This window comes from Mytilus californianus, unplaced genomic scaffold (assembly GCF_021869535.1).
Source record: "Mytilus californianus isolate M0D057914Y unplaced genomic scaffold, xbMytCali1.0.p SCAF_5, whole genome shotgun sequence".
Classification (NCBI taxonomy): Eukaryota; Metazoa; Mollusca; class Bivalvia; order Mytilida; family Mytilidae; genus Mytilus; species Mytilus californianus.
The window spans coordinates 21,838,104-21,853,894 of NW_026262701.1; the positions used below are offsets into that span (position 1 = coordinate 21,838,104).

At 32.0% G+C, this 15,791-nt stretch overlaps 1 protein-coding gene across 1 annotated transcript; it reads right to left on the reverse strand.

Annotated features, from left to right (window-relative positions):
* Positions 1-1,600: 1,600 nt before the first annotated feature.
* Positions 1,601-15,714, reverse strand: LOC127700986 (UPF0434 protein PSHAa1659-like). The gene is made up of 3 exons (XM_052204739.1): positions 15,575-15,714; positions 12,314-12,467; positions 1,601-1,773 (listed from the first exon to the last, which is right to left on the reverse strand). The coding sequence occupies exons 1-3, from the start codon at positions 15,609-15,611 to the stop codon at positions 1,623-1,625; spliced, it is 342 nt and encodes a 113-aa protein (XP_052060699.1). The 5' UTR covers positions 15,612-15,714; the 3' UTR covers positions 1,601-1,622.
* Between the last annotated feature and the right edge of the window lie 77 nt (positions 15,715-15,791).

Sequence of the window (15,791 nt, forward strand, 5' to 3'; positions counted from 1 at the left end):
AGGAATCATTCAATGGTTTTGGTTATACTAGAATTTTTGCAGAACTTGTATTGCTGATCATTTTTACCATTTACAATATCTACCTATCTACTATAGTTTTCAAGATAATATTTGGCCAAAACATAAAAAAATAAGTTGAAAATCATTGTTTTCATTTACTCCTTTATGGTTTTGGTCTTATGGCATTTTTTCTTTTTAGATCTTGTACATGTATTGCTGATCATTTTCACTGCAAACAATTTCTACCCATCTATTATAGTTTTCTAGATGATAGACGATAACCTAAAATTAAGTCAAAAATGGGCATTCCCGCTGCAAATTTTTCGGTCCGTTCGTCCATACCTCTGTCCCGCTTCAGGTTTAAGTTTTTGGTCAAGATAGTTTTTGATGAAGTTGAAGTCCAATCGATTTGAAACATAGTACAGATGTTCCTTATGATTTGATCTTTCTAATTTTAATGCCAAATTAGAGTTTTGACCCTAATTTCACGGTCCACTTAACATAGAAAATGATAGTGCAAGTGGGGCATCCATATACTATGGACACATTCTTGTTTTTTATCTTTTATAGTTTACAAGGATTAGTCAAAAACAAGAAAAAATGTCTAGATCATAGCCAATAAACTGCTTCACTGAGCGCAGCTGGATACGCCCACAGAGGTCCAACCCTGAACAGTTGGGGCAAATATGGACACAATATTCAAGCTTGATACAGGTCTGAATTTGGATTGTTATTAAATATTTGATATATTATAGGTTTTTGAATAAATGTAGTCAAAGAACTTGAAATTGGTTATATGAAAGATTTCTTGCTGTTGTGCAATACACTGTGCTGTTGCGTAATACTTAGTAAGTAAATCTGTTGTCAGACTATAAACAAATAAAATCTTACAACTCGGAAACATAATCGAAAATTTATAAAAATCAAAAGGGAGCTTACAAAAATAGATATAAACAATTTACAAAAGTTTCATAAAAAATGCTGAAAGCATTTTTGAGTTATTGTCCAAAAACTGGAAAATCCCCCTTTTTGTAATGAATAAAACCCCATAAATCAGAAACGTATAGTCTGAAATTTATAAAAATCAAAAGGGAGCTCATGTCGATAGAAATAAACAATTCACCAAAGTTTCTTGCAAATTCGTGAATTTGTTTTTCAGTAATAGTCCGAAAACTGGAAAATCCCCCCTTTTTTAATGAATAAAACCCCAAAACTCGGAAATGGTAAATCTGAAATTTATAAAAAACGAAAGGGAGCTCAAGTCAATAGATATATAAACAATTCACCAAAGTTTCATGCATATTGGTTAAAGCGTTTTTGAATTAATGTCCGACATGTTGACGACGGACGGACAGACAGACGGTCAACGGTATACCATAATACGTCCCGTAAACGGGTGTATAAAAATCGAAAAAATTAGTCAAAAGTTTGGTTGAAATTGGTCTTGTAGATGATGAGGAGAAACTTTTTGAAAAAGTTAAGACTACAGACAAAGGGCCCAGTAAACCAATATATATTTACAAATAAATATGATGGATGTGAAGTAATCATCAAGTAGAAAAAAACTAATTAAACCAATAATTTAAAACCAAAATTAATATAATTCTTATTATATATTTTATTTAAGTTTTTCCAGTGTCAGATGTTCCATTAGATGTACTTTCTATTTTTAACTTTCTGGCATCTTGAGGAATCAGATTTGGTATACCATTAACAATAGGATATGCTACTTGAATCTCATCACAAACCAGCTCATTATTTTCTTTGTCATACCTGCAAAGAGAACAGGACAGTTTGTAAGGACAATCAATAACAGTCCACATTTATTTGATCATTTTATTTTATTATCAGATGCACAGAAAAAAATATTTGGCAGCTGTTAACTTTAAAATGAAATGCACAAAAATTTGTCAAGATAGTTAGAAATAAATGAATTACTAATGGCATTTTCTGTCATGATTTTAACACGTTTGTTTTTAGGTACATAAAACAATTTGACAGAAAACATAATTCTGGTGCGAACAAAAAAAGATTATGAATAATTATAAAGAACAAGTTACAATTTGGGGTGGATTTGGCACTGCAAAATTTATCAAAATTAAAGCATTGCCTGATACCATTACTCGCAATATGTTTTTAGCTTCAGAAGAAAGGCTTTTCAGGTAATGACCAAATTTGACTGTGAAGTCTATAAAGTGATGTCATATCCAAGATTTGTCATATTTTTAGCAAAAATAGTCTAATTGTAAGAACATTTTGGCTAAATTAACATAGAGCACAAGTGTTGCCCATATACAAATATATATATTTTTGTCACTGAATAGAAAACACTAAATATAACTATTCAAATATCTTTTTGGGCAACAGTTGTTCTCTATATTATTTTATTGCATGTTCAAAATCAAAAGTCAAGAATTCTCATAATATATACAGTGTATATAACACATAATAAAATGGGCGCTGCTTGGTACAACCCCAGAGGCAGAACCCTGAACAGTTGGGGCATGTATAGATACAACATTCAAGCTAGATACAGCTCTGAATTTGGATTGTGAATAAATATTTGCCACAGCATAGGTTTCTGACACAGAATGAATGTGGTCTAAAAAATAAAAAATTTTAAATTGGACATTTACCTTTTATGGTCCAATAACCAAAATCTAAATACATGGTTAGATTCAGCATATCAAAGAATGCAAATAATTCAATTTTTGTTAAGATCAAAATAAGTTTAATTTTGGTCCCTTTGGACCTTAATGTGGACCAATTTGAAAACCAGGCTCGAAATCAATAATCTAACTATATAGTTACATTCAGCACATTTAAGAACCCCAAGAATTCAATTTTTGTTGAAATCAAACAAAGTTTATTTTTGGACCCTTTTTACCATAATGTGGACCAATTAAAAAGCCTGTCCCAAAATTAAAAATCTTGATACATAGTTAGATTCCGCATATCAAAGAACCCCAAAAACTCAAACAAAGTTTAAATTTGGACCCTTTGGACCTTGATGTGTGGACCAATTTAAAAACAGGGCCCAAAATGTAAATTCTAAATACACTGTTAGATTCAGCATATTAAAGAACCCCAAGAATAGACCATTTTCATAATATCAACTTTTGACTCCAGAATTTAAATTTTTTCGACAGGTTACCTATTCTGTGGTAGGACATCCTGAAACTTAGTCAAGTAAGAGCAACATAAAAAAGTAAAAATCAAGCTTTCAAAAGGTACAATTTTGGGGGGAAATTAACTGTTTTATGTTTTCTATACATGACAAAATCATCAGAAAACAGTAAACTTTCCCTCCAAATTGCACTGATTATATATTTGATTTTACTTCTTTTGGTCGCTCTTATTTGACTGAGTACCATGATGTCCAACCGTAGATTAGGTAACCTGTCGAAAAAATTATATAATCCGGAGTCAAAAGTCGGTAATATGAAAATAGTCTATTAAACCCCATTGAAAATGGTCAAGAAATAAGCTAATACAAAGTATTAGAAAAGTATCGTTTTGGCTACTTTTTGGCCCATATGTCTTAAATGGTTAGAACCATAATCCCCAAAATCAATCCCAACCTTCCTTTTTTATTATGGAACCTTGTAGTACAATTGCATATAGATCCATAGACTTATACTCAAGTTATAGTTCAAAAATCAAAAAAATCTTGTTTTTTGGCCCCTTTTTCCTAAAACATTTGAGCCATAACCCTCAAAATCAATCCCAACCTCCTTTAAAGATATGGAACCTTGTGGTACAATTTCTTAGAGATCCATAGACTCATACTCAAGTTATTGAATGGAAACCAGAAAATCCTTGTTTTTGAGCCCCTTTTTCCTAAACGGTTTGGGCCACAACCCCCAAAATCAATCCCAACCTTCCTTTTTGAGGTATGGAACCTTGTGGTACAATTTCATAGAGATCCTTACACAGTTACACTTATACATAAGTTATTGTCCTGAAACAAGAAAAATACTTGTTTTTGGCACCTAATTCCTAAATAGTTAGCTATATATAGGCCAACAAACTCCCACATGTGGTATGGAACATTGTGGTACAATTTCATAGAGATCCATACACTTATACTCAAGTTATTCATGTTATTGTCTGGAAAACAATTTCTTTGGACGACGAAAATGACAATGAGGATGTCATACCATTAAATGATTGCAAAAATTTTGCGGTCATATAAAGAGGGTATATTTTTAACAAAACAGCACTACTTTATTAAAGTGCATACATTCAACAACTATTTTCTGAAAATCTGAGATAGTTGATTTTAGTGGCAATTTGGCCCTAAATCATACCTTTTCCTTTGTAAACAAAATTATACCTGCAATATTTTACCATATTCAAAGAATTTGAAGCAATTTAATTACACTGTTCAAGTCAAACTCTTCTCAAAATAACATTTTTGATACTTAAGAAGTTTTGAATGACTTGTCACTTTTATACATTTATTTGGTAAACAGAAAGAAGGTGAATGGAAACATATGTAACCTGGTACATTTTTTCTTTGTTAACCTTGGTATAAAATATTCAGAAGTAATATCCTCACTTCCCTGGTTAATGGCATCAAGAATACAATTTTTGACCATATTTTACTAGTATCAATATGACAGGTGTCTTTAGATAGACAGTAGTTCATGAACCTTTTGATATATTTACTCATACTTAAGAACTGCTACATATGATTTCTTTCAACTTTTTTTAATTGAACTCAAAAGACCTTTTTGTAAATGCTTGTTTTGGTTTTTTATGTTTAACTATAAATAAAATAAATGTTTATCATTTTTTTTTAGTACAACATATTATTTATTATAGAGCTATAAACCATGTTGTTTTTACTTTTTTATCTCAGCATTATATCCCTTTACACTGGTCTCAATTTCTTAAGACTTCATCAAAGTCAAATACCTTTAAAGAATCAATAGATTTTTATTGTTCATTTTTTCTTTGTTGTATTACTATCATGTCAGATTATTGTTTATGGGACACTGTTTTCTTTGTCCTGGTACTAACATGACTAGTGTAATGTCAGATTAGTGTTAATGGAACATTGTGTTTTTTGTCCTGGTACCAACCTGACTAATGCAATATCAGATTAGTTTTAATGGACCACTGTGTTCTTTGTCCTGGTACTAACATGACTAATGCAATGTCAGATTAGTGTTTATTGGACACTGTATTCTTTATCCTGGTACTTACATGACTAATGCAATGTCAGATTAGTGTGTATGGGACACTGTGTTCTTTTTCCTGGTACTAACATGACTAATGCAATGCAAGATTATTTTTTATGGGACATTATGTTCTTTGTCCTGGTACTAACATGACTAATGCAATGTCAGATTAGTGTTTATGGGACATTATGTTCTTTGTTCTGGTACTAACATGACTAATGCAATGTCAGATTAGTGTTTATGGGACACTGTGTTCTTTGTCCTGGTACTAACATGACTAATGCAATGCAAGATTAGTTTTTATGGGACATTGTGTTCTTTGTCCTGGTACTAACATGACTAATGCAATGTCAGATTAGTGTATATGGGACATTGTGTTCTTTGTCCTGGTACTAACATGACTAATGCAATGCCAGATTAGTGTTTATGGGACACTGTGTTCTTTGTCCTGGTACTAACATGACTAATGCAATGCAAGATTAGTTTTTATGGGACATTGTGTTCTTTGTCCTGGTACTAACATGACTAATGCAATGCCAGATTAGTGTTTATGGGACACTGTGTTCTTTGTCCTGGTACTAACATGACTAATGCAATGTCAGATTAGTCTTTATGGGACATTGTGTTCTTTGTCCTGGTACTAACATGACTAATGCAATGTCAGATTAGTCTTTATTTGTTCATTGTCCTGGTACTAACATGACAAATGTAATGTTGGGTTAGTGTGTATGGGACTCTTTGTTCATTGTCATGGTACTAACATGACTAATGTAATGTAATGTTAGTGTGTATGGGACACTTTGTTCATTGTCCTGGTATACACCTTATCGCTATTTGTCCGCCATTACTGGACATCACACAAGTTCCCGTAAAATTTTGACGTCATAATAGAAAATGTCTGACGCCACAATGGAAAAGTGATTGTTGTATGGCGTCAAAAGTTCGAGCGGGACAGATTCTCGGGTCAAGCGGGAATAGCCATAAGGTGTATTGACATCACTAATGTTATCCTGGGTTAGGACACTTTTTCATTAAACATACAAGCTCTTACCTTAAGGTGGCTGGGTGGTATAAATATCTAATATAGGATTTGGCTAATGCTTTTTATAAATGAACTTTATCATATATTAAGTGGAAAATAAAAATAAAAAAATGGGTTCACCGTCTAGTTAAATTTTGTTGAAGGGGTCAAGTTTATTGGTTTTCATTCAAGATTACTATAGAAATGATAGGGAAATGAATGCATAGCCGTCTTTTTAGAAGAATTTCTCATGAAACCTAATATAGGATTTTTTAATGTTTGTGTTTTTTCTGTTGCTGAAATAGTCTTTTTAAATAATAAAAAATAAAATCAACAAGTCACCGTCTAGTTAAGACAAAAAATGTACATCATTAAAAATAATGAGCATTTTTTCAAAAAGGGAGATAACTCTGTCTTTTACACATTTTTCTAATTTTGAGACCAGATATAGAGAGACCTGGTTATAAAAACTTGTTATACCCTCTATACATGTAAGACCATATATAATATATATAACATTCCAAACAGTTGATTTGCATATTGGTTGCCATGGCAACCAGCAGTCAAAATGGAAAATCACTAATTTTTGGGATTTTTTTTAATTTTCAGTTCAAATTCAATACCAAACTATTTGAATAATGACCAGGCAGTATCTATTACAGTAGGGGTGTGTTTGTTTTTAGAACCTGCATATTTATATAGACTGTGGAATCCCTGAGGCATATAATAGTTCTTAGTTTGTCTGCTCGTTCACTTGTTTAATACCACTGGTTTCAGTTGATAATTTTAGTATCTCTTGCTTGATTCTAATAAAACTTGCCTTCTTTATGAAACCTAGAGACTCACTCAGACACCTGACTTAAACTGATTTTTCAGTTTACAAGACAATCCCTCATCTGCAATAAATATCCCACCTCAGGGACCTCTAACATTAGTATTCCAATTTTGATGAAACTTTGCAAGGTATTTTTATTTTATTGGTGTTTTGTACATAAATCAGGCTGTTTTGACATGTTTGAATTGCCTTACATTTGTCATTTGGTTTTATAGCTTGCCAAACGGTATAGAGTTGGCTCATTGTTGAAGGCCATATATCTCTTAACTTCTATTTCTTTTGGTCTCTGGTGGCAAGTTTTCTCAGTGGCAATCATGCCCCGTATATCCCACCTTTTTATATATATTTGAAATTTTAAACACAATGCTGACAAATATAGCACACAGGACAGCTTCTATGTTTGTTGTATAATGGAATTATTACAGGAGCATATCTAAGTTTAACATAGACAAATTCTTCTTTCATTTCCTAGTACTTGTTTATGTATAAAAATTAACACATGAGATAGTTGAATCTGATACACCCGCCATATAATCCTTTTTTTATATCTGTCAATTTATCCGTTTTATGCTTTTGAAATTACATACATAAAAATTTCAGGTTAAATAGTGTGTTATTAGATTTGTATTATATAGAAAATGTGTCTATAAGACACAGGATGTCCTGCCATTAAATGTAGGTCACAGTAATCAAATTGTTGATGACCTGTGTGGTATCATTAAAGAATACTGTAGTGATGATATATCACAATAGGTTTCTGTGAAATGAACCTAAACACAAGACTTAACCAAAGACACAAAAGCAATAAATGTAGGTCAAAGTGACTCAAGTAATGTATAGTACTACTAGCATTACTAGTATACAAGATGTCTGTGGAGAAAAAATATCATTGATATATTACCATTAGTTTCTTGAGAAATAGAGATAAATGCAAAACTTTACTGGAAAGGGATGTACATACATATGGACTGACAAAGGTATACTAGTATCAATCTATATAATCCATCCACATTTGTGGCAGGGCATAATAAAATCCAATCTTGGTAACTTTTTCAAATAAATATAAATAACAACATGCAGTATTGTGACAAAAGTACTCATTTATGATCAAATTTCAGTTCCCATAAATTACTTATTTAGATTCAATAAATTCCCCCAAAAAAATAACTAATTTAAAAGTGTTGAATTGCATGGTTTGATTAGTAGCAGGCCAACTTCACAGGTTTATTCTATTCATATAACCTTATGATTTTCTTTTCAAAGTGTGCCAATTTTTAAAAATCCTGTTCTGTATAATCAGTTATGCAAATACCTGTCACCCCCCCCCCCCCCTTTCCTCCCTCTTACAATTAATTTAAATGCACACATGTTTTTTTTATGCTAAAACAGTGTTTTTGAGATTTATAAAGTTCTCAACAGTAAATTATTTTGATAAGTGTACCTGTTTCATTTCAAATACTACCTTTATTTTCTTTGGTAGGATAGTTAGTTCACCAAATACAATGAACATGTGTATAACCATTAGGACTAAAATTACATGCAAGTTTTCCACTAAAAATTGAAAAATATATTGCATTAGCGTACATTGTACTTCTTAACTTATGCAAAAACAATCTATTTCCTATAGCTTCTGTATTAATTTTTATGTGTAAATATGCGTTATTGCCTAAATTGACCAAATAACTTTTTTCAATCATGATGATGATGGGAGTCTTAACTACCTTGACTGGCTATACAGCCCTTGCACTGTCGTTTTTTTTTCTATTCAATTATACATGTCCAAGCATGTTTTATACTCATGTGGAAGAATTAAAAAACCTTAAAAATTTTAAATTGGTAGAAAAAAAACATTTTTATGTCATGCATCATGCATGTAAAGCCACCTTCTTTGGATAATCTTTAATTTTTCAGACCCACATTAATTTAAATTTTGAATAATTATAATAAATCTTGAATCCTTGATACACTGAATGATTCTTCAATTGCTTTACATACATGCTACATAATATATTAGGGCATTTAACATTGTTAAATAAATTAATGTAAAAAATAAACTACCTTAGGCTAAGCTACATGTTTAAAATGGATATATCGGTATTGTCTTTAATAAAGATTGTACATTTACTTTGTCAACTCTTTTATAATTTCCTACTCTAACATGTCTTAGGTCATGCAAAGTCTATAAAAAATGTCTATTTAGTTTGAAAATAAAATTATTTCATTATTTTAAAGAGGTGGATTTAGGGGAGGTACATATATGGTTAATTCATAGCCTTTTTACATGTCCCACTTCAACCATTGCCTAGTTTGGGAAGCCTTTTGCCCCTTTTTTCTAAATCCTAGAAACATATTTGTAACATTTTGTTACCTGCATTTCTTTCAGACAATACCTGGTAAATGAAAATATAACAAAAAACACACTAGACTTGCACCTTCTCAATTAAATTTTTACAGGCCTTTTAAAGCTGACTATGTGGTACAAATGTATGGGCTTTGCTCATTGTCGAATGCGGTACAGTGACCTATTGTTGTTAATTTCTGTATCATTTGTTCTTTTGTTTTATTGGATATCATACCACATATTTTTTTTTATATAATGTTCTACTTTTAGGCAAAAATATATATTAAAATCATAAAATATCTACCAGCTCTAACTCAAAGTATGGCCGTTCACTTCCCATATGTTAAAAAATACAAAAAATGTACATTTATTTGTATGTAATAAAGAAATTATAAAAGTAACGAATCAATGAAATAACCTGAATAACCTTTTACATTTTGCCACTTTGAAAATAATTATAAGAACTATTACATGTACCCTCCTTTTTCAATTCCAACTAATTTATAAGCATAGCCCGATTTGAATTAATCTAACTTTTTAATTCTGTCCATGAAAAGTGTACTGTTCTAGCAAAACACATACTGATATAACTTTATTAATTAACACATTTGACATAAAATTTAACAAAGAGAACAAAATTTTAATACAACAGTAAATTGTTTGAAATATATAGTTCAATATGCACCTCACCTTATCCATGTTATCATATGTAAATAATCAACACAGTATGATATGTGCCAAGTTTTACATGAAAAATCTACAGGAGGGACCCAGAATTTTAGAAAAAGAGGGTGGTTGGGTTACTGATGGATGGACAGACAGACAGACTGACAAAGTGCAAACCAAAAGTCCCATTCGACTTCGTCGGTAGGGGACTAATTATTTAAACTAACAACAGAGTAAATGAAAATTCTCTTTGCAAAAGAAACTCCTGCCTTTTTCCCCGAAAAGTCAAATAGTCATTAGTATTAATTTACTTATGGTGTCTGATGTAGACAACATTCTGCATGTATGTGCCTGTCCCAAGAGTCAGGAGCCTGTAATTCAGTGGTTGTCGTTTGTTGATGTGTCACATTTTTGTTATTGGTTCATTTTTTGTACATAAATTAGGCCGTTAGTTTTCTCGTTTGAATTGTTTTACATTTGTCATTCCGGGGCCTTTTATAGCTGAATATGCGGTATGGGCTTTGCTCATTGTTGAAGGCCGTACGCTGACCTATAGTTGTTAATTTCTATGTCATTTGGTCTCTTGTGGAGAGTTGTCTCATTGGCAATCATACCACATCTTCTTTTTTATATATAACACAACTGCCAAGTTGCAAATAAATGGTGATTTAGTCAACACACCATGAATTACATTGTACTATCGATCTTAGTTGTAAGATCAACCATGTTAATGTGAAAACGACTCTTGGACACTAAGTGGTCTGTCAAAAATGTGTCATAACATTTACCACAAGTACATTGTACAATGAGCATCACTCATTTTAGTGTGGGTATTGCTGTGTCTTTGCTTATTCCACATTGGTTACAGACAGTGGAGGGTAAACATCTGACAAAACATGTTTAACCTCGCTGAAATATTGTTTGCGCCTCACCCTGTCCCAAGTCGTGAAATTCTAGTCTTTTTTTAGTCTTGTATGTATTTTAATTTTAGGTTCATTTATATGTTTTGGCGTTAAGTGTGACGTCCATTTTCCCTGGACAATACATTATTGTTTAGGGGCTAACTGGACCCAACCTCCAGGGGCTGGATTTTCTCGCTGTGTTGAAGACCCATTATACCCATAGTGGCCACAGGTCATCTTCTGCTATTTGGTCGGATTGTTGTCCTTACATGTAATTTTCCCCGTTTCCATTCTCAATTTTATATAATTTATAATACACATTAATGTTTGTCCCTGTTTTTTGCTTTTTTTCCCCATTTCCGTTAAAAAATAACTTTCAAATGATTTTACGGTCGTGAATGATTCTTGTGCTGGGATCATTCGATCACAATGTAAAATATACCTTCAATAAACGAAGGATCGCATCGGTAGAAACTTAAAGAAGAATTACTTACATTTATATTCCTTGTTTGTTTACAAAATATTACATACATGTTAAGCATATTTCCGGGTCCTTTTCTAGTGTAAAACAAGTGTGAAACTGCTTCATAAGCTACTAAAATGAAGATCGTGTTCTAATATTTTCGATCTTTGTTTCAGTATTCATGAAAAGCAGCCCACGTGTTCGATTATTGTGATTTATCTTGTGTTTATCTTCTCACGCCGGCAAGAACATGCCATTACCACAAAACGGAAGTGCATTTGGAACAATGAAAATAGCAATAAATTTGTTTGTAAAATTCTCTAGAATTACAGTTTTCGATAACAACATTCTTTTGTTATATATTTAAATCAAATAGATTATTTATAATAATCAAAATTAATTATTATTGACAATTACGACAATAGGATGACTTGCGATATCGATGCGCAACTTCCTGCGCAGTTGGCGCGAAAATTTGAACCCGCGAGCCCCCTTAATGGAGTTTTTAATAAAGGACACACTACAAAAACTTAAAGGGGGTTTATGGTTTTTTCCTTAAAAAATATTCTGATCCCAAATTTGATGAAAAAAAATATTGTAGTCAAGCAGATGACAAAAAAAAATATTGTGAATCCAGATTTTCCCCATACCTTATAGTGTTAAATTTTGAAAAAAATAATTTGATTGATAGCATCGAAAAACTTTTAAAAAAATGTTCGCGAAAAAAAATGTCTGACTCGGACAAATAACCATAACCCCCCCCCCCCCTTGATGTTAAATGGTTGCTCCCTTATGTTGGGTTAGTGTGCATGGGATACTTTGTTCATTGTCCTGGTACTGACATCACTAATGTTATCCTGGGTTAGGACACTTTTTTCATTAAACATACAAGCTCTTACCTTAATGGAGTTTTTGATAAAGGACACACTACAAAATCTAGCATGGATTCATCAAATTCTGTAGTTGAAGTTGCTTCTCTGTAACCATTTAAAAGACATGATGTTGTGGAAAATTTTGATTGAAGACCAACTCTGTTGTGTGTGAAGACTTTTCCTATAAATAGAGTACAATGATATTTATAAACAGAAGTTTTGTAGCAGAATATATATTTTATGAAAAATAATGAAACTAGAAAAAACTTAAACTGTTAACAAAGAATAAAATTGAGAATCGAAATTGGGAATGTGTCAAAGAGACAACAACCCGACCATAGAGCAGACAACAGCCGAAGGCCACCAATGGGTCTTCAATGCAGCGAGAAACTCCCGCACCCGGAGGCGTCCTTCAGCTGGCCCCTAAACAAATATGTATACTAGTTCAGTGATAATGGACGTCATACTAAACTCCAAATTATACACAAGAAACTAAAATTAAAAATGATACAAGACTAACAAAGGCCAGAGGCTCCTGACTTGGGACAGGCGCAAAAATGCGCCGGGGTTAAACAAAGAAGCATGTCTCTCTTGCTTTCTAGCAAAATCAAAAATAGGAATGTGATAAACTTTCATTCAATGTACATGTATTACTATAAACAAGTCTAAATTGAAAACAAGGTTCAAACCTATAATTGCGTTGGATAAAAACCACAATTTTTATACGTGTGCATGTAAAACAAATTTCTTGGTAGAGGGGTCTAAATACAGCACAAACAACATTTTCCAAAAGACCAAAAAAGTGAAAAGTATATTTTAACAAATTGCATTTGACTAACAGGTCGAACAACTGATGTTCTTAAACCCTGCTGACTGCCATTGACGATTGCCAAATAAATTGATCACGAGATGTAACATGGATCTTAATTATTAATTTAATACCAAACAGAAAACAATAAACTATTATATATATACACATGATGTATATAAGAGTGGATTATGTATTGCACAAGCCTGCAATGACCTAATATGGAATATACACAGTCATTAAATTTTATATGAAGTTACAGCATAGGTTAACGTTGTGCCCATATAAAATTTACTAACTGTACATACACGTAGGTCATGCACTAATGGACTGTGTAATATTAATATCCTGCCAACTATCTGATATTGATACATGTACATGTACTTGCAAAATCACATGACAATGAGTATCTATTACAAGCTTTGAACATTTAACTGCTGCAATATTACATCTATATATTTTAAAAGCCCTGTATTGAATATAAAGGGTCAGCATGTGACATAGCACAACCAATTCAATTTTCTGAAAGCTATAGAAGGTAGGATATATCCCTTTATGATGTTTATGTTTTTTAAGTACTTCTAAAGATAGACTGATTATGATCTTTAGAAATAGTATAACCTAAAATTAAGTATTTTTAGGAAAAACCCAATTTGCAAAAAAAACAGCAGAATCTTAAAGAAATTTTCATAATTTGTCATTATACACATCTTTCAACATAGCTAAATATATTTTTAAAAACAAACACAAAATAGTCACATTAAATATCAACAGATGATTGATAGATTATTGGATCCTTAACCTCCAATGGCATATATTTCTGCATATTCAGGAGGATCAACAGATGAAGTATCCAGTGTAAAAAGTAAAATGTATGGAAACAAGTCATGGAATGTCACAAAAATAAATCTATTGAAACCATTTCTTGCAAATGCATAGTAAGCATGGTCAAATTGTTGTATTAAAACAAAACATCAATTATTTGAATTTTAGGGATGATAAAGATAAGATGTCATGAAATGGAAGTTCCTTCATACAAAATGTAATATAAGCTCCACATGGAAGAAACATTCTGTAATATAATAATATTTTTTCCTAACGGATTAAAGATTATAGAATATTTGTTCAAACAGAAACAGATATTACGGTATTGTTTATAACTAATTTTCCAGTTGAACTTCCTTTAGGTGGTACAAATTATACATGTTTACAAAGTTAAGCATGTAACAATGCATTCTAAATACATGAAATAGCACGAAAACCCATAATAGGAGGATAAGTGAAAAACTGTTTACATTGTACATGGTTAAAATACACCAATCTCAAGTTGTTTTTTATGAATGAGTTAAAAAAAGTTACACCGGTTGACCCGAGGTGCACAAGAAAGTGCATGAATTTGAAAGTCGTCTATAGAAGCAAGTTGGGTACCCTCATCCTTGCGTTATACATCATGCACAGTCACTTTGAATTTCTATCAATAAACGATTGAACCATTAACCCTCTTAATGCCAAGGCGACATATATGTCGTTTTAGTGTTAATGCAAAAGCGACATATAAGTCATGCAGAGGTTTAATGCCAAGGTGACATACATGTCGTCTCCCAAAATTAAATTAGTTTACCAAATAAATCAATACATTGCAACTTAATACACTACATACTCAACAATGTACAACTATGATACTGACCATGGGTCATCTAAGTTTACCTTGCACTAATGACGTCATATATAAGACGTCATAGTGACGTAATAATCAAGGCAAAGATTGAGTGTGCAGTCTCTGAAAAATTCCGTCTACGGAAGACGGCAACAGTGATAATGATATGGCCGACACGTATGACACTGATGTTGAAGATTCAGAGAATCAGACAATGAAACTATTAGACCTGGTTATATCAGAAATGGATCATGGTTTACTGTAGTAGAGTCAAACACTTTCCTTATAGACAGACTGCCACCTTTCATCCCAGATCATGATCCTGTTGGCATGGTTGGCTTTGATGCATACTTAACTCCTTATGACATTTATGAGTATTTTGAGAGATTCATTAACAGTCAAGGGTACAACTCTATAGGGTTATAAGAGAAAAATAACATGCATTTGTTATTGTGGACTAAGAATTCCAAAAACTGTGATAACATATGTATATGTTACATGTTTCAAAGGGGCAATATACATCCTTTGTTTTTGTTAAAATGAATACCAGTTCTATAGACATTATTATTGTCTTTATGTATATCACATCTTCTTATTTATATAAACTATAGCAGCTATAACAGTTCATAGTTTGCCAATCATGCATAGTACACCTATGTTATTACAGAAAAAAATATGCCTGTAATAACTAAATGGTGTTACAACTTACAGCTTCTCTACATCAATTCAAAGCCTTTGCTCAGACATATATCTACATCATGCTTAATCACAATGTATTTTAATTTATTGTAAGAAATAATGATCAGAGCATGTAATGTATTACCTAATCTCGATGAGAAATGTCTAATGTTTGTTGACATGCTAGTTATGAAAGAGTGTCTGGTACCCGACCCCTAATAGCTAACCGCTAACCGCAACTCAGTTCAATGTTAAGTAATTCAGCGCTCTATCTAAATACCAATACAGATGTGCCCTTTGAAATCTTTGAAGGGCAAATTAATATCATTATGCAATGACATAATAGATCATAATATACAAAC